The sequence below is a fragment of the Quercus robur genome, chromosome 7 (genome assembly GCF_932294415.1).
Source record: "Quercus robur chromosome 7, dhQueRobu3.1, whole genome shotgun sequence".
NCBI lineage: Eukaryota > Viridiplantae > Streptophyta > Magnoliopsida > Fagales > Fagaceae > Quercus > Quercus robur.
The window spans coordinates 6405320-6433190 of record NC_065540.1 but is presented as its reverse complement, the minus strand read 5'-3'; the positions used below and the strand labels follow the sequence as shown (position 1 = coordinate 6433190).

The 27871-nt window shown below is 32.5% G+C and overlaps 1 protein-coding gene and 2 long non-coding RNA genes across 4 annotated transcripts; 2 read left to right on the top strand and 1 right to left on the bottom strand.

Moving 5' to 3' along the window:
- The first annotated feature begins 6178 nt into the window (after positions 1-6178).
- Positions 6179-9822, top strand: LOC126691938 (uncharacterized). The gene is made up of 5 exons (XR_007644902.1): positions 6179-6291; positions 6673-6748; positions 7012-7197; positions 8410-8467; positions 9361-9822. It is a non-coding gene; the product is annotated as an uncharacterized LOC126691938 (long non-coding RNA).
- Positions 9823-15328: 5506 nt separating this feature from the next.
- Positions 15329-17403, top strand: LOC126691940 (uncharacterized). The gene is made up of 3 exons (XR_007644904.1): positions 15329-15530; positions 15629-16276; positions 17301-17403. It is a non-coding gene; the product is annotated as an uncharacterized LOC126691940 (long non-coding RNA).
- Positions 17404-23417: 6014 nt separating this feature from the next.
- Positions 23418-27561, bottom strand: LOC126691934 (alpha carbonic anhydrase 7-like). 2 transcript variants are annotated; one of them, XM_050387268.1, is made up of 8 exons: positions 27371-27561; positions 27032-27249; positions 25981-26109; positions 24739-24845; positions 24555-24660; positions 24278-24442; positions 24116-24169; positions 23418-23665 (listed from the first exon to the last, which is right to left on the bottom strand). In XM_050387268.1, exons 1-8 carry the CDS (start codon positions 27456-27458, stop codon positions 23600-23602), a joined length of 933 nt encoding a protein of 310 aa, XP_050243225.1. In that variant the 5' UTR covers positions 27459-27561; the 3' UTR covers positions 23418-23599. The 2 variants fall into 2 exon arrangements, with proteins under 2 accessions (XP_050243225.1, XP_050243226.1); XM_050387269.1 differs by lacking the exon at positions 25981-26109 and having other exon boundaries at positions 23420-23665.
- Between the last annotated feature and the right edge of the window lie 310 nt (positions 27562-27871).

Sequence of the window (27871 nt, the reverse complement as noted above, 5' to 3'; positions counted from 1 at the left end):
ATCTCAGAATCCACTTGACTGCCTCCCAATCCTGCTTTCCAGGCCTACTCATGAATCTGCTCACAACTCCCTCTGCATGTGCAATGTCTGGCCTTGTACACATCATAGCATACATTAAGCTGCCAATAGCTAAGGCATAGGGTACCTTGCTCATGTGGTCCCTTTCTTCTTTTGTCTTCGATGATTGTTCTTTGCTTAGTTTGAAATGACTACCCAAAGGTGTGCTCACTGGTTTAGCTTCATTCATGTTGAACCTGCTGAGAACTTTCTTCACATACTCTGACTGCGAAAGCTTCAATGTACCATTAGCCTTGTCTCTAATGATTCTCATACCAATGATTTGCTTTGCAGCTCCCAAATCCTTCATTGCAAACTGTTTGGACAATTGCTTCTTTAGATTATTAATCTCCTTAATGCTAAACCCTGCAATAAGCATATCATCCACATACAACAGTAATATGATGTAAGAATTGTCAAAAAACTTAACATAGCAACAGTGATCAGCTTCACATCTCTTGAACCCAATTCTGTGCATAAAACTGTCAAATTTCTTGTACCACTGTTTAGGAGCTTGTTTTAGGCCATACAAGCTCTTTCTCAGTTTGCAGACTAAATTCTCTTGTCCTTGAGCAATGAACCCTTCTGGCTGAATCATGTAAAGGTCTTCCTCCAAGTCACCATGAAGGAATGCTGTCTTCACATCTAACTGCTCAAGATGTAAGTTTTCTGCAACCACCATTCCCAGTACTAGTCTGATTGTTGACATCTTCACAACTGGAGAAAATATCTCTGTGTAGTCAATGCCTTCCTTCTGCTGGAACCCTTTAACAACTAATCTGGCCTTGTAACATTTGCTACCATCATGTTCATTCTTTATTCTGTATACTCACTTGTTTTGCAAAACCTTCTTTCCTATTAGCAATTCAGTCAGTTCCCATGTCTGATTCCCCAACAAGGAATCCATCTCATCCTTCATGGCTAACTCCCACTTGCTTGAATTCTCATCTTGTAAGGCTTCATTATAACACTCTGGCTCACCACCATCAGTCAACAGGAGATAATTTAGAGTGGGTGAATAACGCTGTGGAGGTCTAATGTTTCTGGAAGATCTGCGGACTTCAGCTACAGGTGTACTCAGATCTACTTGTGAATTTACATTCTCCTTATCTTCTTCACCCCTTTTCTAGACAGTACTTTCAGTCAATTCATCTAAGTTGACAAACTCAGATTTCTTCTGATCTATCTCTGTAACATCTGACACTACAGTTGACCTGTCCTTATACATAACCTGTTCATTAAATATCACATTTCTACTTCTAATGATTTTCTTGTTTTGTTCATCCCAAAACCTATAGCCAAATTTCTCATCACCATAACCAATGAAAAAACATATTTTAGACTTTGCATCAAGTTTACTACGAGCATCAGAATCAATATGAACATAAGAAACACAACCAAAAACTTTTAAGTGTGAAAACTTTACCTCTTTACCGCTCCAAACCTCCTCAAGAAGTCTGAACGCCATGGGAACTGAAGGTCCTCAATTTATTAGGTAAGCTGCAGTGCTAACAGCATCATCCCAAAAGTTTTTGGTAGTCCAGCATGCAACCTCATACTCCTAGCACGCTCATTGAGAGTTCTGTTCATGCGCTCAGCCACACCATTCTGCTGTGGTGTCCTAGGAATGGTTTTCTCCATCCTAATTCCCTGTGCAGCACAATACTCACTGAACCCTCCATCTATGTACTCTCCTCCATTATCTGACCTCAAATATTTTACTTTCAAACCTGTTTTTGTCTCAACCATGGCCTTCCACTTCTTAAAGGTTTCAAATACATCAGATTTATTTTTCAGAAAATAAACTCATACCTTTCTGCTTGAGTCATCAATGAAAGTGATGTAGTACCTTGAACCTCCAAGGGATGCAACCGGAGAAGGCCCCCACAAATCAGTATGTACTAATTCCAATTTTTCAGCCTTCGGTGTCCTGCCAGTTTTCAAGAAGCTCACCTTTTTCTGCTTTCCTAAGATGCAACTTTCACACATGTCAAAATCAATGGACTTCAATTCTGGTATTTTTCCTTTTGACAACAGCATCTTCATCCCTTTCTCACTCATGTGACCAAGTCTGTGGTGCCATAGGCTTGTATCAGTACTTGCATCAACAACTACAATTGTGTCTCTTGGACTTGAGGTCATGTACAGAGTACCAGTTTTCTTTCCACGAGCCAATACCCTAGCTCCCTTTGTAACCTTCCAAGTACCACCAACAAATAGTATTGCATGCCCTTCATCATCAAGTTGTCCAACAGAAATCAGATTCCTCCTTAGGTCAGGAATATGTCGAATCTTCTCCAGTAACCAAACAGATCCATTGGGCAACAATATCCAAACGTTTCCCATACCTACAACATCCAAGGCTGAACCATCAGCCAAATACACCTTACCAAAATCACCTGCAACATAATTCTGTATGATTTCTCGGTGTGGAGTGGTATGAAACGAAGCTCCTGAATCCAAAACCCAGTCATGAAGTGGACTGTCTACTGCAAGAAGTAATGCATCTTGTACCTCTTCTGTTACAGCATTAGCAAAATCATCTCCATTCTTCTTCTTAGGACTTTTGCATTGATTCCTAAAGTGACCTGTTTTCCCACAGTTCCAGCATTGTACTTGTTGGCCTGATCTAGATTTACTTCTGTTCCGATTAGAATTTCTGGATTTTGATCTGCCCCGGTTTGAATTTCTGTCATTACTTCTGCCTCTTGTCTCAAGGTTTAGGGCAGAATCAGATCTTGAGGTCTCGCCTGCATCTCTTCGGCGAATCTCCTCAGCCAGAATTAAATCTCGTATATCATTGTACTTGAACTTTTCCTTTCCTGTAGAATTGCTTACTGCCATCCTCATTGCCTCCCAACAGTTTGGCAAAGAAGCCAAGACGATCAGAGCACGAATCTCATCATCAAAATCAATTTCTACAGATGACAATTGATTTGTGATAGTATTAAATTCATTCAGATGTTGTGCTACTGATGCATTCTCTGCCATCTTCAGATTGAATAGTTTCTTCATCAAGTGCACTTTATTGTTTGCTGACGGCTTTTCATACATACCAGACAAAGCCTTCATCAGATCTGCTGTGGTCTTCTCCTTTACGACATTGTGTGCAACAGACCTAGACAGAGTTAACCTGATAACTCCTAGTACCTGTCTGTCAAGAAGAGCCCATTCCTCAGCCTTCATAGCCTCAGGTTTTGTCCCCAAAAGAGGCAGATGCAATTTCCTCCCATAAAGATAATCTTCAATCTGCATCCTTCAATACGCGAAGTCTGTGCCGTCAAACTTTTCTATTCCAGACGCCTTTCCTGCTTCCTTTGCCATTGCTCCCACTCAAACCTAACCCTAGGCTCTGATACCAGTTGTAAGGAATTTAACCAAAATCCCAACCTGTGAGAAACAAAACAAATAGAGAAAACACATGCCAAAGAAAACAATCACACGCACAAGACAATATTTACGTGGTTCGGCAATTTGCCTACGTCCACGGAGTTGCAGGGATTTCACTATTATCAGGGAAAATACAATAGTGCACAAGAACACTCTCAAGAAACCCAAATCCCAATTACACCCTAGCACTCTCTCACAGAAAAAATAAGAATAGAAGCTGGCTGCCTCTCTTTTCTCTATTTTCTCTCATGCGGCTGCTAACTAGGTTAATTGGAATTACTCTCTATAATCTCATGGCTACTCTACATCTTATATATATTTATATATATGTCAAAGTCGGCTGGAGCATTCCCTTTACAACTAGGATTCTATTAACTTACGTTGACTTGGGCTTGGCAATTCAAGTCACACACACGGCCCATTTTAACACATTTTTCCCATGGTAGTTCAAGTAGTAGTGAATGTCAACTTCTTAGGATGCATTCATCTGTCCATAGGATGCAAAACATAAGTTAGCGCAATTAATCATTATTAGCATCATTGAGCCATAACTTTCATTATAGAGCCAGGATATCAATTACTATTATGTGTTCCATTCAAATGGAATACCACCAGAACTTATCTTACACTGTTTAGCAAGCTTGAACCAAGACACAGAAAATTCTAAAGCATGATTCGTAATAAAATTGACATCAAGAGGCAGAAAATTCAAAACATTATATTAAACTTCTTGAACTCATTCTCTAGTAGGGAAGGTGTGACATTCAAAGGGGGATCTTTTTTGTAGATGGAATAACCTTTGGCTGGCCATAAAACGCAAAGTATACATATTAACTAGATTAATACACCCATACAGAGTAAACAACAACAACCATGATGCAGATCATAATTGACAACCCATACAGAGTAAATTTTAGATTTACATTGATAAAAAGGAAAAAAGACAATTTTCCAAAATTTATGACACGACATGCCTCCAATAGTTTTTGTTGCTTGTGCCCCAAAGGTTTGAAGGAATTGTTATTTCATCACCATGATAATACATTCTCATAATCTAATCTAGACACTCTAGAACTCGCTCAAAACTAATTTTGATGGTGCAATCTTCCATTCCAGAAAAATATGATATAGTACATACTTAAACTCAAATTGAGTAGCTAAAAGCAATGGATTTTTATTTGCATGTGAAAGCAATAAACGTTGTTCCCTTAAATAGTTAAGATTTAAAGGTTTTTTTTTAATAATTTATTAATTGAGAAAAAATATTTGAAGGAATGAACAAACAAAATGAGACAGGAGTATCCGTTAGGTTTATTTCATAGGTTAGTCTAACTCAAAAATTGGTAGGGAGAAATTATTTCCAATGCATTAACTAGCCAAAGGGAGAAAATAAAATTCTAAATTGGTTTCATGTTATCACCAAACACTGCTTCTTTCAAACTCAATGATATGAGAGGGAATTGGCAAATAATACAGAGACACAAGAAAAGTGTTAGAAAGCAACATTCAAAAACACTAAAGCTGCACGCAATAGATCAAATAAAAAGCAATGAACATTAAAGCGCAACAGTGAAAGAATCGAATCGAATTGAATCGAATTGAATTGAATAGAAAGAAAGGGAAATTAAACCTTCTTGCGGAGACCAGAGGTACCAGGCTTTTGGCCATCGATTGGCTGGTCTCAACGCGAGAAACCTTGAACACCATTGTTAAGAGAATGAGAGAAAGAGTGACTTCCATTTCTCAGTTTTCTGAGAAATGTGAAACAAAAATCATGGGAAATCGATGAAAAAGTGTGGGTAAACCAAAAAAACAAAAAAAAATCAAAGATGAAATTAGGGTTTGTTACTTCCATGATCAATTTGTACCTAATCGGAGTTGAGAACACAATGCCAAGAGAGACAAAGAGCCACAAATTGCCAAGATCAATTCATACCTAATCGGAGCTGTGCGATTTCTATGATCGTCGACCATGATTGTCGAGCTTTGAGATTTCCATGATTGTTAAGCTCTTTGAGCTCTATGCTTTCTCAGTTTCTGTGAGAGAGTGAACAAATATTTTATCAAGGGCTGTGGCTTCTTTTTAATTTTTTTTGTGGGCTTTTTTCAAGGGCTGAAAATTTTGTCATATTTTATCAAGGGTTGTGGGTTGAAAAATGTAAAGTTTTGTACCCGCTCTTTTCTTTCACATTTATTTTAAGGGTGTTTTAACATATTTTGAGAGACCTAATAACCTTTGAGATAAAGTTTAGTAATATAAACAAGCACACTTGTATGTATAGATTGTATTAACAGATTTTAGTAAACCCCCGATAAAAGAGGTACCAAATAACTAAAGTTTGTTGTAGCAAACCTAGCAATTGGTCAATGGACCAATAACAATGGCGGCTAAATTAATTTAGGTTGTGTTTGGCCAAACTATTACAAATATATTTTGAATCCTAATCTATATATATATATATATATATATATATAAAACCGAACCTCTGAAACTCCCACAATTTTCCACGTCAGCACAATATTTAAAAAATTCTACAATTTTTCACATCAGCACAATATTTAAAAAATAAATAATAAAATTAAAAACCCTTTTCACTCCGTTAAAAACTCTATTCACTCAAAAACACCGGATACTTATCTTTAAAATATATATATATATATATATTAAAAAAAAACAACAACAAAACCTAAAACAAAACCTGGCCGCCCCTACCCTAATATGTTTCATTCTCTTAACTATTCCACAATCAAGAAAAAAGAAAAGAGCGAGAGAGAGAAGATGACGAAAACGTCAATGGCTTACCTAAGGTCATTCTCCGCGAGGTTCGTGGTTGCTCCGCTGAGGTACGTTACGATCTTTGCTGTTTTCTCTGTAAATCTTTCACTCTAATTGTTTATTAATGTTAAATCTATCAATGTGTTATGAATTTTCGCCTAAAATTTGCAAATTGTGAACCGAAATTTGGTTGATTAATGCAATGGTCCACAATTCACATAGATGAGAAAACTTGGCTAATCTTGAAGCGAAGTTTGATATGAAAAGGGTTTTTTTTTTTTTTTTTTTTGACGGTTTGCTCTCTGTGTTCTGCAAGAAAACGAAGAGGTTAGGATAATTGATGTTATCTTGGTTCTTGGATTATAGTTGACTAATTGAAACCAAAATCCTAAACCTTTATCTTTTAGAACTTTGTTTTGTATGTGTAACTTTTTTATGTACATATATAGTTTCCTTGCCACCGTCAAATTCAAAGAATCTGCAACTGAAGCCAACCTTCTCTGAAGAGCAAAATCCTAACCCCGGGTAAGAATTCTGATTCTCTTTCAATTGAAAACCTACCTACCCTGTTATTATTTACTTTTGGTGTATGCAAACCCTTAAACAACTGTCAAATATGTTGAGTATATTGAACATGAGAAAATAATTATTCACCCCGGTATTTTGGTGCATTTGACTTTAAGATTGTCATTGATAATCCTAGAAAATGTGTTCCCAACTTTTGGATTGCAATTCTATAAGATACATTCATCAATCTGTTGCTATAATGTTTTTTCTCACCTTTGCAGGTACCATCAGTTGGTATTCCAGCACCAAAAAGGGCTCAACCTCTTGGTACCATCTTTGCTGCTCCTTGGGGTTCTGCACTTATTTTGCCAATTTCATATTCATACATAGCCATGAGTTCTAAGGGACTCACTGAAGCCTCAAAGATAGCAACCTTGAATGCAAACTACATGGCAAAACGTTTGGAGGTTCTTTACTCATCCTTTTCATCTTTTGGTTTTATGTTTGCATATATGTGTTGATCTTGAAAAATAATTTCATTTGGCTTTCTACAGCATGAAATAGAAGTTCATTGTTTTCTTAGTATAATATAACTAGTCACTAACCCGTGCGATGCACGGGAAAACTATTAGAAAATAATAAAACATGCATATATTAAAAGACAATTTAAGTTCATGTGTGCTTGTAAGGGATACATACCTAAATAGTTCTTGCGGTAGAAATAAAAGCCTTATCTTTGAGATAAAGAACTGATGTAAACAAACTAACCTTACATAAAACAAATTAAAAAAAAAATATATATATATATATATATATATATATATATATATATATATATAAAACTGATGTCACGGGAAATTCAGCCACATAGTAGTAATATATAAATCTCTTAAAACCTAAACCTAAACCTAAACCTAAACGTAAGGACTAAATATATAAACAAACTAACCTTACAAAAGCTGAACTTTATAAGCTAAAATCTATACTGTGAGTTGTAGATCTTGAATGCTATACCGTGCGTTTAGGGCTTCCTACATCTAGAGAGAGAGAGAGTTTGCAGAAACCAAAGAAAATCTCTCTATAGCTTAAGAAACACAATATAATAAAATCAAAGAGATAAAATTTTTAGAGGACAAAATATTATAGATAATTTAAAAGAATTTTGGTTTAATTTTTGAACACCGCAACTCCATAAAATTCATACTAATAATAATATTTTATGATAGCGCAATTAGAATTTTGGTTTAATTCTTGAACACTGAATTGGAAATTGATTATATGAGTATTCAATGGTGAACAAAGTAATATGTATTAATTAATATATAAACAAAACTAACCTTACAAAAGCTAAAAATGCTTTAGGGCTTCCTACGTCTGGAGAGAGAGAGTTTGCAGAAACCGTGACTTTATATTTTTTAACTTGAGAGAGGGGTAAGGTTGCTAGGGTTTTGTAGATCTTGAATGCTTTAGGGCTTCCTACGTCTGGAGAAAGAAAGAGAGTTTGCAGAAACCGTGGCTTTATATTTCTTAACTTGAGAGAGGGGTAAGGTTGTTAGGGTTTTGAGGAGTTATAATTTTTTTTTTTTTTTTAAATATTGTGCTGACGTGGAAAATTGTGGTGCCAGTAAAGGCTTTGATTATATATATATATATATATATAGATGATGTGAACATTACAGAGCCACTACCCCATTCTTTTTCGAGGAGTCAATGGAACAGTCGCCAATGAATTTCAAGGTATCTCAAATCATACTCTTCCTATGGATTCCCAATTCTGTAAGTTTACTTTGGCTTATAGTGAGTCATTTTAATTGCAAAACATAGCTGGTATACAACATGTGTTTGACAAAATATCTTACTCACTTTTGCATTTTTTCTTTTTTGATAATTTGATAGTTATACTCTTACATTATTTTAAGTCAACTTCATGGTTTGTGTCTCTTGGTTTTAAGCCTTTTCCTACAATTAAGGTAGTTTTGACATGTAGGAAAAGTACCTCTCTAAATTTCTGCCACGTTTACCATTAAAAAACGAAAATGAATCACTTTGCATAGACTGTTATGTTCTAGGTGTTCACTACTCTTATATTAAAAGCTTTAATGCTGCCTATATTGATTCTTAGGATAAAACTTCAAATGGAAGTTTAAGACCTAGGGTAAAAGTGTTTGTGAACATGTGCCAAGAAAGAAACCTGTAACTGCCAAATAAGAACAATGGCTAAAGAGTTACAAAAAGGTAATGGTCAATAATATAACTTTTCCAAAAAATTTGAAACTCTTCCACCTTTCTTTTGATTTGGCAGCTACAGGCTCCTCTAGCTTATGATTACTTATGTGCAAAAAGGTTTTGAAGTGTTGTGGAAGGAAAATTTTCTTCGGTTATTACTTTTTTGCTGTAGAAACATCTATGATATTACTAACTATCCTTCTAATGACCGTTATTCAATTATAATATACCTTTTGATATGGTCTTCTAGGGTAAACATGAAGGAAAATGTTTGATGATTCAAAAAAATTTCTTATCATAAATTGTGTAATTTATATATTTGTATTTACCTAAGTTAGACCATATTTCTTTCTGATTTCTTATGCTTTTTTTTTTTTTTTCAAAAATTTTAAATATGTGTGCAGGGTATACTGTTGGCTATGTGAATATTAAAGCAAAAATGTTGTTTATACTTTGCAAGTTGAACTTAGACATTGATGCTCAAGGTATGTGTATGCATGAGTAGATTTACAATATCAGCCAAGTCATAAATAGTTGTTTCTACAATCAAGGCTATTCTGCTATGTAGGGAAAACAACTATTTTAAAAACAGACATGCGTTAAGCAAAAACCCCTTAAACGCCACACCCCTATACAATCAGCACATCCCGAAGATGAAATGATGTATTCATTTGGTAAAAAACATAGTGACAAAAGAAAATATCTTCCTTCTCTCAATTTTCACTCTCACATCTTTAGTACTTCAACTTTTTGTTATTTTTTGTTTCTTCTCTGCATATACCTAAGGTGGCATAGCGTTATTATTTTCCTTCTTCAAATACTGTTTTTGCAATCCAAAGTTTCTGCTGTTGCTTTTCCTATTTGAATTAGCATCTCCATTTTTAGTTACTTCTATACTCTAGAATTTTGTTTTTATTTCGTTGGCTAGGGTTCGTTGGTCACATTTTGTTAATTGCTTTTATTTGGATTTTTCCTCCAGATTTACAATAATCCGGCTTTTGGTTTGGTGATTTTAGGGGTTTAGTGATTTTTCCCTGGAACTTCTTATTGGTGCTTGGAAAAACACATAATTATTCATGTAGGTAATTGCAACGTTTTAAAATTTTCTGTAGGGAGGTTCTTTTTATAAATCAAAATTGAATTTAAAGTCGTCTATATATATTTTAAAAGAAATTTCCCCTTCTGAATTGTCTAGGGTTCTTCTTTCACCCTTATTAAAAAATAGATGGCTTTATTGTTTTTGTTTTTTTCCGTTGGAATTTTTTTTAAATTCTTTTTTATTTTATTTTTTCCATTCTATCCCTGCCAAAAACAGTGCTAATTGGTGGGTATACTATTGTGGAATTGCATCATGTTTTGGTTTAGGACTCTATCACCACAAGTCAAACTCAAAACCCACACACACGATGCAAAGGGCAAAGAGCAAAGGGCAGTGGACAATTGGGCCTGGATTTTTTAATTTGGAAATATTTCCTATTCTATTTTTTCTTTCTAATTGAAGCTCCTTTGGAATCGCAGTTCTCTCTAAATGGTGACAAGTTGAATTTATTGCTTTGGAACTGGGTTTAGTAATTTAATTTGGATGCTTTGGTCACAATAGATGGGTTTATTGTTTCGACTTATTGACAATTTTTTTCAAAGTAAAAACAGTTTTCTGTAACTAATCTTAATGAAATCGTGGGGATCAAATAAGTGTAGGATTTAATGTTGTGTTGATATTTGCTTTTCTTTTTTAATCTTATTTAGGTCTATTGTTCAGTTAAGATTTGTCGGAACCGCAGGCAAAGAGAGATAGGCCATATTCCCGTAACCGGTAAAGTATTTGCTTTTTTTTTTTTTGGTTTTATTGTGGTAGAACTCGAACACTTTAGTGGGTTTTCAAACTTGGGCTTCTTCCTCTAGAGGTGGAAGATTCTTTCTTTAATTTTTGGTTATCTGTTTTCCCGCATAACTTAGTTCCTAGATCCATACTAGAGCTTTCTACCTCCAGTTCCCTAAACTTTTAAATTCTAAGTTTGGAAAGATTCTCCCCCTTGCTAATTTTTTCAGGTTATTTTTTCAAGTCTTCTGGCATTGAAATTTATAATATAATTAAGCCTTTTAATCTCATCTCTTGAGACTATGTACCAAGATATACTTTTTAGGCAATTATAAGCCATCATGAATTTATTTATCTTTTGAGACTGTATAAGCCATCATGAATATTATTTCTTTTCAACCATGCTTTGGTAATCCAAAGAAGTAAATAAGTTCATTATGCAAGACTTGTATAACATTTTTCCTTCAGGCAATGGTGTGGCTTTAAATTTTAAGATATTTCATACTTAATTCCATCTGCCTTGATACTATAAATAAATTACCACTTATCTAAAAATTGTAAATTGTTAGAAACTAATAAATTTAATCATTCAATCAAAATTCTTAATTGCTCTTTCAGAAATCCTATTGCAAGGAGGGGGGAGAATATTGTCCAAAGAATGATGGAAAACTAGCAGTTTATTCACGTGATTTCAAATCAATATCTAATCTAATACTATATATGTTAAAATAGAAGCTAAGAGAAAGTAAGGACCTACAATCAAGGATGTTGGGAAAGGTAGAGATAGAGTTATTTTCTATATTTTGCTCCCATGTCTTGCTGCTTGCTTTGTTGTATATGTTCTTGCCATTGGTTGTGCAGGGTGAATGGGAAAAGGAGCTACCTTTGCTGGGTTTCTTAGTTCAATAAGAAAAAGGAGGAAGCTTTATACGTTTTTGGTCGTGCTTTCCTTGGATTTCTTTGAGAGGTTGGTCTGACTATTGTGGAGAGTTGTTGGTGGTCTTTTTGGGTTAGGAAAGGATTCTGTTTATGGAGTTATGGAGGGCTGGAACAGTGGTACTTTTTGTATTTGTTATGTTACTTTTTTTCTTTTTTATCTCATTTGTCTATATTGAATTGTGCTTAAGAACAACCAATGCTATTGCCCATTGTACCTAGATATATAAATAACTTTGTTATATATTACAGAATATGAGTAGCAAGATAGAGTTACAAAAAATTGCCCCCTTTTGTAAAATATGTTACTATCTAATTTTATAAAGAACATTTTTCTACCATTGAGTTGGCTTATCAGACTTGGAATATATGTAGTTTGTTTTAAATCTAACCTACATATGTAAAGGGTTTGTGATGTTTCCTTCCTTAGAGGTATAGAGTATGGGTATGTACACTTTACATGAAACTGTAATTTGTCTTTACATAGAAAATTTCCTACTACGATTGTTTAAATATGAGCTATGAAAACAAGTTTGAGTAAAAAGTGAAGAAGAGGATTAATTTTTTTTTTAATAATTTGATAATTCAAGAAGAGGGTGTTTGAACCTAACAAATATAACAATAATGTTATATAGATTTTGTAGATATTCTTTGTGCTTTCCCGTGCATCGCACGGGTTAGCGACTAGTAGAATGTATTTTGGAAGTATGAATTCTAATAGGATACATTTTTTATTTTTAGAATAAAATTTTGTATTCATAAATACATTTTTTGAATTTTTGTATTCATAAAATAATTATCAACTTTGCAAGAGGAAACCGAAACATAAAAAAGATACAATTTTTTTTTCTCATATTATTCACAATTTCTCACTAACCAGACAAAATTAATAGTGGGCAACGATTTTCTACAATTCCACTTTTTTTTTTTTTTTTTGGTCTAAACCACCATAATTATTCAAAACATCACACACCTCCACCAAATACCAAAATCACTCACAAAATCCAAAACAAACATGAACCGTATATATATGAGACTTCGTTCTTGGCATTAAGTAATAAATCTCTAACAAGAGGGATACACGAAGATCATAATACTAAATTACTAACAGCCATTGGAACTAAAACGGTGAACTGAAAATACTAACCTCTTAATCCTTGAGGAAAATAAGAGGGATTTCCAATCAATTTAACCTGCACGCATGGAAAACCCCCAATTTTTTTCAAAGAAGTTTCTATATTAATACTTGATAAGGAGAGAGAATATTCAAAAAATAAGAGGGATATCCAATCAATTTAACCTGCACACATGAAAACCCCCAATTTTTTAAAAGGAAATTTCTATATTAATACTTGAGAGAGAGAGAGAGAGAGAGAGAGAGAGAGGAAATTACTTGAATAAGAGATTGAGGAGAACGAGGCCCAACCAACAGTGCCAAAGATTTAAGAGTCTAATCACTGACAAACTAAAATTGGAGAAAGAAAGAGAGAGAGAGAAAGGGATCATACGATAGGGATATATGAGAGAGAGGGTTGAATCTTCTTGAAAAAGAAGTGAATATTGAATTCATTATTATGATTAAATCTTCAAACCAAAACAACGTTGTTTTGGAGACCTGATATGTCGTAATTTTATCCTCCAAAACATGGACTATTGGAATCAGCGCATCCATCAGTGTCAGTTTCTTAAGTTTTTCTCCGATTACTATAACCAATTTTTTAGTTGCCCCATTTGGTATTCAGTATAGGTTGGTTTTCTATACAACCCTTGTCATTCAAAATGAATAATCTATTTAAATCAGCTTAGCAATAAAGTATTTGTCCACCCTAAGCCAATTTATTATATGGTAGTCATTTAAATGGATACTCTATTTAAGTCAGTTTAACAGTAAAGTATTTTTTTAAAGGAGTTAGTTAATAAAAAAATCCACCCTAAATCAATTTATTACTGTTTTGTTTTTCAATTTACTAATTGATATTTGGTAGAGATAGAAAATTTCCATTGGGAGGGATGCAATTCATCACTATAAGTTCTACCAACACAAAAATAATTAGTTTGACAATTCTCATGATAAAAATGTTGGTATACGTACAGTGCATAAAGCTTTTCCCTTTACGGATTTAGAAAATATGTTGGGATGAAGATTTCATTATAGGTCCATCCGAAGTTTTATTATTTTTTGTTTTTAATGAAATTCTATCCAAGTTAGTAGGATATTGTTGGGAAGGTGACAGACGTATGCCTTGTAATGGACTGCAATTCAAGCCGCTGGGTATGTCATTTTTTATATGTTTTTTCATCTCTCTCAAAAACACCCACATATATATATATATATATATATATATATATATATATATATATATATGTATGTATTAAACTCTTAAATTGCTGCTAAACATTTATTTTCAGTTAAACAAGTGAAGATATTCCATTGAAGCTTTTACTACGGTAGATAAGGCATTAGCAGAAACTTGTGCCACATATAGTTGGGAGATCCATCCATTGATCCAAATAGTAAAAAGAGGGGAAACGATACCCTAGGAAAAAATAAAAGAAATTCCTAACTAGAATGAAATAGTAGTCCAAAATCTAGCAGAATATGAATGTTGTCATATTATGTTCACCTTTAATCATATCATTTAAGGGAAAAAGTGATCTGGAAAGAACTTGGGAAACTAATAGACTAATAAATAAAATCTATGCATAAATACAAGTTACAATAGACTAATAAATAAAACCTATGCATAAATACAAGTTTATCTCGGCATGTCAACGTAAAAAAAAATCGTCTAAATCCGTTTGTGGTTTGCTAAGTTGTTTATTTTGGTTATTGTTGTTGCTTAGTTTTTCCAATATGTCCATTTATATTCGTTTGCTTCTTAATTTAATTTACATGCATCAAATATTGAATATTCAAATGCAAAGCATGGAATGAATGATCATCGCAAGTCTAACTTACTGTCTTAGAGCTTAGCATTCTATTATGATATTATCTATATATGTGCGACGCATGAATTACTTCCTGGATAGGCTGCTGGAGCTTCCTTGACCCTTTTTTTTTTGCTCGATTGCTACAAGGCAATGGGTTATAATGGGACAGGATGTAGGCACTATTGCTTGTAGAGGAAAGTGCCAATTAGGGTGATTGGAGTTTTCAATTAAGAGACTTCCATGCATGCTTTATGTTTTCTTAGAAAATGAAACTGGGTAGCTAGAAATAGAACAAAATCACTCGGAATATGTTGCTGTTTTGTGCTGATGTGTGTGCATTACGAGAGTCAGCACCTATTTGATGGAAAGGAGGAAACCTTTGGTGGTTAAGTAAATCTATATCTATATCTATATCTATATATATATATATATATATATATATAATAGTAGAAGCTGAGAAAAAATAAGTTCCTAGAATTAAGGAAGTAATGACAAATAGGAAAAGTCCCTACCTAAAATTCAGACATGTATAACTTTAAAAAGCGATACATTATATTGTTTGGTATCGCAATAACACCGTTTAAGAGTAAAAAATTATAATTTTTTCATTACATTAGACACTATTTGGAGCGCTCTTGGTATAAAAGAAAACTAACCGCTTAAAAAAAAAAAAAAAGATTATTGCTACACGGAGAAAGGAGAAAGAGAGACCGAGAGAAAAGAGAGACAGAGAAATCGAGAGGCAGAGAACGGAGAAGGAGAGAGAGATCGAGAGATCAAAAACTGCAGTTTGCAATCAAGAGTGAAAAGATGTCTCTCACTTCCTGTCAGATTTTCTGCCATTACAGTAAGCCTCCACTCGCTACCCGACCATCAGAATCGCTACTGGTAAGTTCTGTTTTAAATTTAAAAATTTAGGGTTTTGGGTTTTTATTTGGAGAATCAATTGGGTGTTAATTATAATTTAGATTGGTATTTTGGGTCAGATTTGGTTTTGATTACGGGATACGAAGATAGAGGAACCAAGCAGAGTTCGTAGCGATACAGAGAAAGGGAAGGAGACAAAAAAAATTTGCGGCATAGTGGAGATTCGACTGAAACTGAAAGGTCAAGAAGGATTGCCCAAATTTTCTTTTGTTGGATTTATATTTTGGGTTAGAATCCAATCCTACTTTTAATTTTGATTTTAGGTTTTTGAATGTTTTGGTAGATATTTAGATTCCAAAAACAGTGATTGATAGAGATCAAAAGGCAGAGAGAGACACATTTGAGGACTGCCATTACCGCCATTCTGGCCTTCCACAATCATCCGGTCTCTTGCTGACTTGCTATCAATAAGTTTCGATTTTGTAAAACATTTTTTACTTTTTGGGAAAGAAATTGGCTTTAAATATTATTTAGGCTTGGGATTGTTTTTGCTATGCGTATTTGGCTGAGATTAAGGTATTTTGATTATTTTGGTTTGATTTTTTTTGCTTAAACCTTATGACTGACAACCTTTTGCTGTTTACATATAAAGAAACCGAAACATTTAGAATCAACGTTAAGAGAAAGTTGGTAACTGTAAGTCACGCACAAAGACGAAGAGATGGACAATGTGAAAGAGGAAACAGAGTATTCCCACCCATCGGCAGGTAAAGCTTTTAAATAAAAATAACAAATTCGGCTTTAAAGTCTAGAATTTGGGTTGGAATCCGTTTGAACTAAAGTCTTTTGGTTAGAATCAAATAGTTTCTTTAAGAGATTTATTTTATTTTGGGTATTTGTGTTAGATTTAATTTTGTTTAGGGTATTTGTTTTTATAAAACATCAATTGACTCAAATTTAAACTTCGCTTTTAAGATAATGTGGTGTTGAAGAACCCACGTGGCTAACATATTTTATTCTTTACAAATTCTCATCACAGTTTTAAAAAAATCATGTGGGTTGCATGTTTTGTTCATTAAGAATGATACTGCAGTCCCATGGTTTTTCCTATATTTGCTAGGGATTGACAAGCGATATTTTAATTAGTTCATGCGTGTGATTTGTATAGTGTATATTAGGTTATAGTACCTTGGTATCTATAGAAAGGAATAGCTCATGAGATTAATGTTCATAGTTTTCCTACTTTTTTTTTTTTTTTTTTTACTTCTTTTATCTTTATGTTTATTGCCTAAATGGTTTCCTTCTTTTGTTGCTGCCAAACCCACATGAAGAAACCATGTTTGAATGAGACATCTATAACTGATGAATTTTTACCCTGCCAATCCTGTTTTGAATGTACCTATTATATGATTTATATCATTATCATATAAAATATGAGTGGGGTGGGAGTTTAAATTGTGCTGCTTCTTCTTTGCTAATTGCTTACTATAAGTTTATACCACATGCATGTTTGAGTCTAGGAAAATCCTTATCCTTTGTTCTATGTTTTAGGACTATGCATGATTTGTTGTTCTGTTTGAATTTTTTATTAGTTTTTTTTTTTTTTTTTTTTTTTTAGGGAAGAGATGAATTTTTTAATAGTTATGTACACAATGCAAGTTAATTTAATTTCTTTGTTTGACTTGATTTCATGTGTGATAATTCAGATCCTCAGACCCACCTTATTAACCAATATTATTGACAAAGTTATATTATAATGAAAGTTTTTTGTTATGTTCTATAATTTCACAGCTTTAACACAAGAGTTCCTTTTCTCCCCCTACTTGGATCAAGCCACATTGGTTTTTGGTGGACTTAGGAAGAATTTTGCAGGGGTGGGTCATTTGAATTAAGCATATAATACAAAGTTTAATTTATTATCTTTTTTTTTTTGGGGGGGGGGGGGGGGGGGGGGAGGGGGAGGGTTTCTTTTCATGTTTGATAAATTGTGCTGAAAAGCTTAAAACAACCATGCTAATGGTTGGAGAAATTGGAGGGAATGATTATAACTATGCATTGTTTCAAGGCAAAACAATTGAGGAGGTTAGACACATGGTTCTAGAAATTGTCCAAGCAATAAAGGATTTTGTTACAGTAAGGTTTTTTTTTTTTTTTTTTTTTAAGTAAGCAAAATATTTTTTTTTCCTTGCGAAATGACTTTCTATGATTATTGATTCCTAATTCTCTATTATTGTTCCATAGGGTCATTAGTTATGGTGCTACTCGAGTGGTTGTCCCTAGAATCTACCCAATAGGCTGTTTACCAATATATCTTGCAGTATTCTAGACCAAATCTGCTACTTATGACAAATTTCTATTGCCCGAAGGGATTGCTTAATTTCTCAATAAATCAAAATGATCAACTCAAGCAAGCCCTTTAAATTTTGAGAAAAAGGAAATTCTGATGTTATTATAGTATATGGTAATTATTGTAGTGGTTTCCAATGGGTTTACCGTTATTCTCCACTTCTTGGTGAGTCTTATGATTTTGTAATTTTTATAGACTTAAAGTAGGAGGTTAACTGCATTTAAAATTCTTCTCCATCTAAACTGAATAATTATGATTAGTACATAATCATTCATTCTAAATACTCTAATTTTCTGTTTTTGTGGAGGTGATTTTGTAGATTTACATGCCAATATTGCCTATCTAAGAACAAACAATATACACTATGGATTAGGTTTAGATTAAATACCCCTTTTTCACAAGTCTGAACATTGTTTATGTTGTTTTAGAAGATTCCTTTTAATTTTAAAATTTTAAATTTATTTACTTTTAAACTTAGTTTTTTCCGTTATACTATCCTTGGTGATATTGTAAATAAATAAATAAATGTTGTAAGAATTATTGTTCTTTAGATAGTATAACTATAATTGAGATACAAAATTTTAGTTGTTCTATAAAATAGAATGGATTTACTACATTACATGAATGAGTATTTTATTGTATTGTTATGTCAAGTTGATGGTATTTTAAATATGTAAAATATTTCCGTGCATTGCGCGGGTTAAATGCTAGTATTGATTAAATGATTAAGTTCATTATTTTTTAACAACTTAAAAAATTTTGAGATAATCAATAAATATATATATATATAAATATATATATATATATATATATATATATATATATATATATATATATATATAAGAGTTGGGTTTAAGTTACACCTGGTGTAACTTTACGCAATGTTACACCATCCAATAACTTGTTATTGAATTAATATTTTAAAATCCAACCGTTGAATTACATATCCTATATGTTCTTAACATGTATGTCAATTTTCATATTAATTGGATGTTATTTACCATTTGATCCATAACTCATCTTTTATGCATTCTTTTAAACAACAAAAACTTGAATTTTAAAAATTAATTAATGACATGGTTATTGATCTTTGATCACCTTGAAATTTTGCAAACATGGAAAATACCATGCCTATTTCAACCTGAAGTCTACTTCTCTATTATGAGTTTCTTTTAATTGTATAGGTTGGTTATCTATGTATATATCTATAATCTCAATTTCGAATATGTAGGGGATTTTTATTTTTAGATTTAGATTGTGGGAGAAAAGAAGATATTACAGCCAATGTGTCTCCTTAATTACCCAGATCAGTGACACCATGTAAAAGCCAAAATAGTGAACTTTGGATTGTTTGGAGCACCACTTTTTCTTTCTTTCTCCCTTGCTGATAATGAGAATAATAATTCTATATTTGTATCACATAATACTCATCTCTATCAATCCTCATGGAGGCGAAAATAAGTAACATTATAGGAAGGTGCCTATGAATTGAGATGAGTTTGTAATAGTAAAACAAACTTGGTCTTGCAAATTCTTTGTATTACTTTTTGTATACCACTCTATAGCTACGTTTGGATTCGGCTGAAACTGAAACGTGCGTCTGCATTTTTCCCTTCTTTTTTTTTCCACACGTTTTTGAGATTGCGGCTACTGTTCATGCACTGTTCAATGAATAGTAGCCACAAAGTTGGACTTTTCAAACTTTTTTCAGCCAATTAGTGCGTATCGTGTACTGTTTACGGAGCCACAAATTTCACTTTTTAATAACTTTTTCATTAAAAATGAATCCCACAGTACTATTCACACATTTAAAAATTATTTTGCTACAGTGTTTTTCAGTTTTCAGCTGTATCCAAACGGACATTATGTTTCACCAATCACTACGTGTCATGTTTTGATTTTACTTTTTTTATAAAATAACTAAAGTTTAAAATGGAAAACAAGCATACACATGGTAAATAATGATTGGTAGAATATAGAGTGGTACACAAAATGTAGTATAAAGGATTTGCATTCCCACTATTTATGCTAAGTTGTATGGAGAATCAAGTGAGAAATCAAACCCTCTAATATTGGAAAAAAGATCTCGACACACTGTCAGCTCTGGTCTTCGCATGGATTAAGGATTTTTTCAATAAGGATTGATTATAACAGATAGCTTACCATGAATAAATCTATCTAGATAACTATGTATTATTTGAAAAACTTTCCTTCTAATTAAATATTGTAAAGACTGAACATGTATAGTTACATACACATGTAAACTCCTTTGTTGAGTCATAGCCTCATAAGCAAAGTTTTTTTTGGATAGAAGAGAGATTTGAATCCGGAATGTTAAACATAAAGAGGTTCTATTTGGAGTACAAAGTTTTTGGGTGAACTGTAGGGAAGGTTTTAAATTTTTAATAAAATCAATTCATTTTTACAATTATTGCGGTTTCAAACTAGTAAGAAAATCAAATAGTATGTTTATTCTTTCTTTCTAAGATAAGTGTGAGGAGCTTAAGGTATGGTCTTAAGCTCATGCATGGTTGTGTAATCCGTAACGTTCAATTGACCTTTTGGCTCTTTTTTTGCACCACACCGACGTCATTGGTGCTCATTTTTGTTAAACCGCACCGTCCTAAGTTGAAAATTTTGTGCTGACAGGTTGGCTTATTTGGCTTTAGGCTAAACAGTGCGGTCGGTCTGGTTGATTGGTTTGCAGATCAACCAGAAACGTGGCTGGATTTCAACCATTTACAAATCTATACAGCAGAAAGTAGAAATCAATCACTCACAAAATCCAAAACAAACTTGTACCGTATACGAGAGGGATACACAAAGATCATAATACTAAATTACTAACAGCCACTGAAACTAAAACGGTGAACTGAAAATACTAACCTCTTAATCCTTCATAACTTTGTCCGATCAACTTGAGGCAAATAAGAGGGATGTCCAATCAATTTAACTTGCAAACATGAAAATCCCAAAAAATTTTCAAAGAAATTTATATATGTATTAATGTGAGAGAGAGAGAGAGAGAGAGAGAGAGAGAGAGTTCGTATAATAGGGATATGCAAGAGAGAGGGTCAAACCTTCTCGGAAAAGAAGTTAAGATTGAAGAGAGAGCTAGAGGGGGAAAATTACTTCAACACGGGATTAAGGAGAATGAGGACCAACTGACAATACCAGAGATCTAAGAGTCTAATCACGAACAAACTAAAATCAAAGAAAGACAGATAAAGAGTAAGGGGATCATACGATAGAGATATATGAGAGAGGGAGAGAGTTGAATCTTCTCAAAAAGGAAGTGAAGATTAAAGTCATTGTTCAAACCAAAATAATGTCATTTTGGAGACTTGAAATGACGTAGTTTCATATTCCAAAACATTGTTATTATATTTATATGTGTGTGTATTTTACAAAAACATCCATCAATGGATGCACTATGGACTATTGGTGTCAGTGTATCTATTGGCGTCAGTTTCTTAGGTTTTTCACTGATTACTATAACCAATTTTGTAGTTGCCCCATTTGGTAGTCAGTGTAGGTCAGTTTTATGTACACCCCTAGTCATTCAAAATTAATACTCTATTTAACTCATTATAGTATTTGTCTACCCTAAGCCAGTTTATTACTGTGTATATATTTTTTCTCAATTTATCATTCGGTAGTCATTCAAATGAATACTCTATTTAACTCAATTTAGCTACAAAGTATTTGTCCACCCTAAGTCAATTCATTACTTTCTCCAAAAAAAAAAAAAAAAGTCAATTTATTACTGTTTTTTTTTTTTCTTCAAATTATTAATTGATATTTGGTAGAGATAGAAAATTGCCTTTGGGAAGGATGCAATTCATCACAACAAGTTCTACCAACACAAAAGTAATTAGTTTGACAATTCTCACAATAAAAATGTTGGTATACAGTGCATAAAGCTTTTCCCATATGGATTTAGAAAATATGATTGGTAAGCAATGTTACCTTTAAATAAAAATCTAATTTGTAACAATTAATAAGACAAAGTGTGTTTATTTTAAATAGACAAAATAAATCATCTAAATCCTTTTGTGGTTTGCTTATAATGAGAAGTTGTTTATTTTGGTTATTGTTGTTGCTTAGTTTTTCCAATATGTCCATTCAAAGTATTCAGTTGATTCTTAATTTATGCATTAAATATTCAAATGCAAAGCATGGAATGAATGATCATCACAAGTCTTAGAGCTTAGCATTCTACCATATGTACGCGACACATGAATTACTTCCTGGATATGCTGCTGGAGCTTCCCTGACCTATGTGTTTTGCTCGATAGCTACAAGGCAATGGGTTATATTGGCACTGGATGTATGAACTGTTGCTTGTGGAAGAAAGTGCCAATTAGCTAGGGTGATTGGAGTTTTCAATTAAGAGACTTTGCATGTTTTATGTTTTCTTAGAAAATGAAACTACATGTGTAGCTAGAAATAGAACAAAATCACTTGGAAAATGTTGCTGTTTTGTGCCGATGTGTGTGCATTATGAGAGTCAGCACCTATTTGATGGAAAGGAGGAAACCTTAGGTGGTTAAGTAGGTATTGGTTAAATGATTAAATTTATTATTTTTTAACAACTTAGAAGGTTTTGAATAATTGATAATTTATCCTTATATCAAATAGGAGGTTTTTAATCTTTTGTGATAATCAGGAAAAAAAAATTGCTCCGAAAATTATTGAACCAATTTTTAGCTTCAAAGGACTGAAGGTTTGAGGTAGCTGGTGGGGTGCAGAAATAAATATGGTTCTATGCCATCGAACACATTAAAAAGGTTCGAATATACCAACAAATTAAGGAAAAGGTGAGAAGACACCAATAATTCTAGTTTCTTGCTGCGGAATATTTTAGATATTACATCTACATATTGTAAATTTTTAATACCCTAAATGACAATATAACTCTCCAATATATATTTTAGATATTAAATCCTAAAATAAACTAGGGTAAAATAAAATCATAATAATAATTAACTCTAATTAACTTTAGATAAATTAACAAGGTACATTCCTTATGTTTGAATGAATTTATTTTCAATAGCTTATTTTGTTTTAAAAAATAGCGTATTTAATATAATGTTGTACTTTAATAAAAAAAAGTTTTAAAAACTCTATATATATATATATAAAGTTGACATTTTATTTATTATTATTATTATTTTTTAAGGAGGAAACTCAAAACTTTTATTAAAAGAGACTGGTTAGATCATCCTGAAGTACTAAGTAAAATTGACAAAAAATTGCAAGCTAAAATGAATACTATGCAGTCCAAACAAAGCTACTCACTTCAAAATAATTATTGTAAAAGATATTAATGCGTTTGGATACCGCTTATTTTGCTGAAACTAAAAAATTATTGCCGAAAGTACTCTAGATAAAAGTAAAAGTTAGTTGAAATAGTACAGTAAGACTCATGAATAGTGCCAAAAAGTGTAATGTGACCTATAAATAGTAACAAAAAGAAGTTGAATAGTGAAATAATTTTCATTTTTCATCTTAACCTAAACATATATTAAATTTAAGAAAGGGATATCTAGAAGCTTTTAGTGTAAAATTAATTATCTATTTAATAAAGTAGAATAACCTTTTTCTTCGTCATGGAGGAAGAATTACTTTATTACAGTAGAATAACTCTTTTCTTGCCATAGAGGAAGAATTGCTTTATTACAGTAGAATAACCCCTTTCTTGCCATAGAGAAAGAAGTACTTTACTACAGTATAATGACCTTCACCATAGGAAGATTTTCCGGTCATTGAGAGCCTGTACAGGCCTTGCATTATCCTCTCCGCGGAACTGCAATAGATTAACCAATTAAATCGAGGATTTAATTTTTAAAAAATAAAGTTAAATTATATACATGGTCCTCAACACATGATGATCGATTGTTTCTTTTTCTTTTTCATCAGCCTAAATTAGTTTTAAAGATGTATTTATATTTTAAAAAGTTATTTTCTGTGTTATTTGATAGATAGAATCATAGAACTTACTAACTTAACAAATGAAATTCGTGAAATCGAAGTCACTTTGATGATGTGAAGCCTACAACATAACATAAATTCTGTTTGCCATGTCAACCATTTTTACTTTTTAAAAATATTTTTGAAAGTATAGAAACTAAAATCAAATAATTTAAAATATAAAAATAATTTTGAAACAAATGTCAAACATTAAGGACCAAATATTTAATTTAACAAAAAATAAAAGCTATTAACTCAATTTGAGCTAAATATATATTGCACATACATCGAAATTAGCTTCACGAAGTAACTGTAATTGTTTGCTTGAGACGGTATTTATCTGAGGCAAGGTCAAGATAAGGTAAATAGTCAAGTTACAAAGTAAAGGGGAAAAAAATGTAATAATAGAAGAGTTAATTGGAGTTATAGTGAAGGTGTTTAGCAGTACCTTTCCATTGACGATCCAAGTAACACTTTCATTACAAGGAGGTGTTGTAAGTGATCCATCGTATCTGTAATACATGAATGTATTTGTGTTCGTCTCTATAGGATCTATTACCCCTATGGCTCTCTCTCCCTTATTATTAACCAAAGTTTTTAGCTCCTCTGTGAACTGAAAAAAAAAAAAAAAAAAAAAAAAAAAAAAGGAATAATTTTAAAAAACTTTAAGATGTTATAATGTGTGAAGAACTCAAAGTGGATTGATTTGGTGCTTAATTCCTTACCTTTGTCAAGAATGAATCGGGCTCACCAATTTGGTAAAACTCGGCACGTACAACAGAAACTTGATTTGACGTGTTTTCGTGAACCACATGCAGCTCCAAGTCATACCTGGTGAAGAAATCATTGTAGATGAAATTTGTTGGCGGTGAGTCATTTAATTTGAGAGAGAGAGAGAGAGAGAGAGACCTCTTGCCATTGATGAGATGCTCTGCAGGTGAGTGCCAATGGCAATGAGAGAGGCTGTATTGCTCGTAATCGATTTGAATTGATCCAGCATCACCTACCCATTCAACCTGTGTCCATAATTAAAATTGAACCAATATTTAAAAAAAAAAAAATGACATCTTAATTTTGCATTCTTTGATAAGAATATTTAAAATTTTAATTTTTGTTTCGTTCAAGCCTTATTAGTGTATAAAATCTGTACACATCAACCATTATTTTGAATTGGCTAAAAAATATCAGGCCATATCAGTGTGTTTTGGGCATTTTAGCCTATTCCAGCCATTTTAGGTGAAAACTCGATTTCTTCAGCCAAAAAAAAGTGATAACTCTGTTTTATCATCAAATTGAGGCACTAATCAATTTTTAGTGTAATCGGGGATTGAACCTCAGATTTCTTATTCAACTATAAAAAACTTTACCAGTTGAACTAATTAAAATCTACTTTTTTTAGAATAATTCTGAAATGGATATATGAAATAATTTTGTTATAGTTCATTATTATTTTTCTTATAATAAAGCCTTCCGTATTACATAAATTATGTAGTTCTTATATTTATTGTAGGACAAATATTAGCTACAAAATTGTTTGTAGTCTAAGGCTACAACTTTACTCAATAAAATAAATATTACTACATATTTTGAAAATCTAACAGTTAAATTTCATTTTTTTTACATTCTTTATATACATATCAAATTTTGTGTTAATTGGATATTACTTACTATATGATCTATAAGCTTATATTTTATACAACTAATTTTGTAACTAAACTTTTTTTTTTTTTTTTTTTTTTAGAAGTGGCCTCCAAAATAGTATTCAAAACTCTGTTTAGGATACATTTTGTTTTATTTTTTTGGCTGTAAATTGTTGAAGTTAATTGACTTGAATGATTGTAGGACGTATAATCTTGTGAAAGACCATCTACTTTTTTGGATATTTGATGATTCATCAATTTTTACTCTACTAATTAGCGGATTAATGCATTTTTATGTTCAGAGGGAGGGCGGAAAGTGAGAGCGGAGTTGATTTCATACAATACCGACTGGTACGGCCAGAATTTACCACACTAGCAGGTAAACTGATACAAAAACATAATGATTTCGTACCAGTTAAAATACCAGCCATATCGGGACCATTTTGGTGGTACCGGAGTAAATACCAGATTCTGGCCAGTTAATATATACCGGACCAGTATGAACTTATACCCAAAAACTCTGTCGATTGACTGTAGTTCCCTCCTCACGCCGCCGGACTGAGATTTCTTCATCTCTTTTTCTTCCATGCGGCGCACAGTAGGGGTGAACAGCAGCACCAGCGTTCATGGAGGCAGGAAACTAAGAGTGAGTGAAAACAAGATCTAAAACTTAAATTAGCTTGAAGAGAAGCAGGTAAGTGAGAAGTTTTGTCAAATTAAAATTAGCGTACTGTAGAGTAAAAATGCTGAAAAAGTTACTTTGGAGGAAGATGTGAAAAATTGAAAAATACACGTTAGCCTTTAAGTTGGATTCTTTGGTTTTATCACCCACTTACTTTTTTCAACCGAGTCTTTTACGGTTCTACCCACACAATGAAGCACTATTTACTTCTTGCATTGATTTTTTTTTATTTTTTTATTTACTCATAAGCCTTATTGATTAGACATATTTCTATTAGGGCTTTTAAAGATCCATAGCAAGTTAGAGGGTCATTAATATATATATATATATATATATATAAAAGTAGCTATAATCACGAAACGGTACATCGATTTTTACTAATACTAAAATATTTCATTCTTTTACTTAAACCGAAATAGTCTCCAGGACAGTATTGATTCCTTTTAGTTGACCCAATTCTAGAAACACCTATTATATATATATATATATATATATATATATATTTTTTTTTTTTAATTTAAATTTTGAGTAATTTTGTTCCAAGACTTGATTATAAACCTGGCCTGAATGGATTGAACCTGAACTTTACCTCTAATTAATCCTTTGTCCATTCTAAATACTAATTAGGCAAAACCAGCTATTTAAATTTTGAATAGCGCTCTTAAAGAGCAGGAGAAGTTGGTCTCCAACATTGGATACATCATTCAACAATACATAAATACCATACTATGTCTTTATCATGTAACTTTTGCTTATAAAACTTATAAGCAATGTAAGTACAAAACATATTTCTTACTCTTTTAAAATTCCATGGATGAAAAAGTTATGATTGGTGTTCGTAAACTTAATTATTGACAAAGCTTATAAATTATCTCCTTACCTCGACATAACTGTCAGTATTCTTTATGATTGCATCAGAAACCTTATAATTCAATCTCAGATCTCCTAGATTTATGTTAACTCGTATGTCCTTATACAATATATCAATTGGAGATTGATGATGCCTAATCTTACACAGTTTCCATTCTGGCTTAAGTTCTCCCCAATGTTCGGGTCCTTTTGGACTCCCTTCAATATAGTTAAACTCTGGTTCTTCACCTGCCATGTAAATATCAAACATCACACCCTCAACTTAGGTAATAATAATATTGCAATTCTTGTTATATATAAAAAACAACAACACAAATAGCATGACACATGTAAGAATCTTTGGCATTACCAGTTTGAGTAGTAATAGATATTGGCTGCCAATATAGAAGAAGCAGGAGAAACAAACAATTGAAGATTGGTAAACTATAATTCTTCATGATATATAGAAAAAATGATGAGAGAAACTAAAGGCAAGTTAAAGAGCGCAGTTCTTTGTTGGAGAAGCTAATGTCAATGAGTACTCTGATTACATCTATATCTATCTATCTATCTATCTATCCATATATAATAAGCAGAAACTCAACTATAATAGCTACAATACTAGCTAGCTGAATTTGGTATAAACAGTATAATTGTAGCTAACATGCATTTAATTTGCATGGTTGCAAGCCCAACCTAATATGGCTTGACTTTTTGGGTTATGCATTCAAATTTTAGCTGGACAAGGCACATGGGTAGTTCGGTGTTATTACTTCAATGGATCGGAGAAAATTGATCCACACTCCATCTTACACCAACAAAAGTACAAAATAGAGTCAATGGACTTTGCAAGTCATAAAAGTAAGAAAAC

What these genes read in the sequence shown, in the direction of transcription:
- LOC126691934 (XM_050387268.1), bottom strand. Translation starts at nt 27,458, where the DNA reads ATGAAGAATTATAGTTTACCAATCTTCAATTGTTTGTTTCTCCTGCTT. An exon ending in TCAATCGACAGAGTTTTTGG is followed by an intron (nt 24,846 to 25,980) that starts GTATAAGTTCAT and finishes TTATGGACACAG; the next exon opens with GTTGAATGGGTAGGTGATGC. An exon ending in CATCTCATCAATGGCAAGAG is followed by an intron (nt 24,661 to 24,738) that starts GTCTCTCTCTCT and finishes TTTCTTCACCAG; the next exon opens with GTATGACTTGGAGCTGCATG.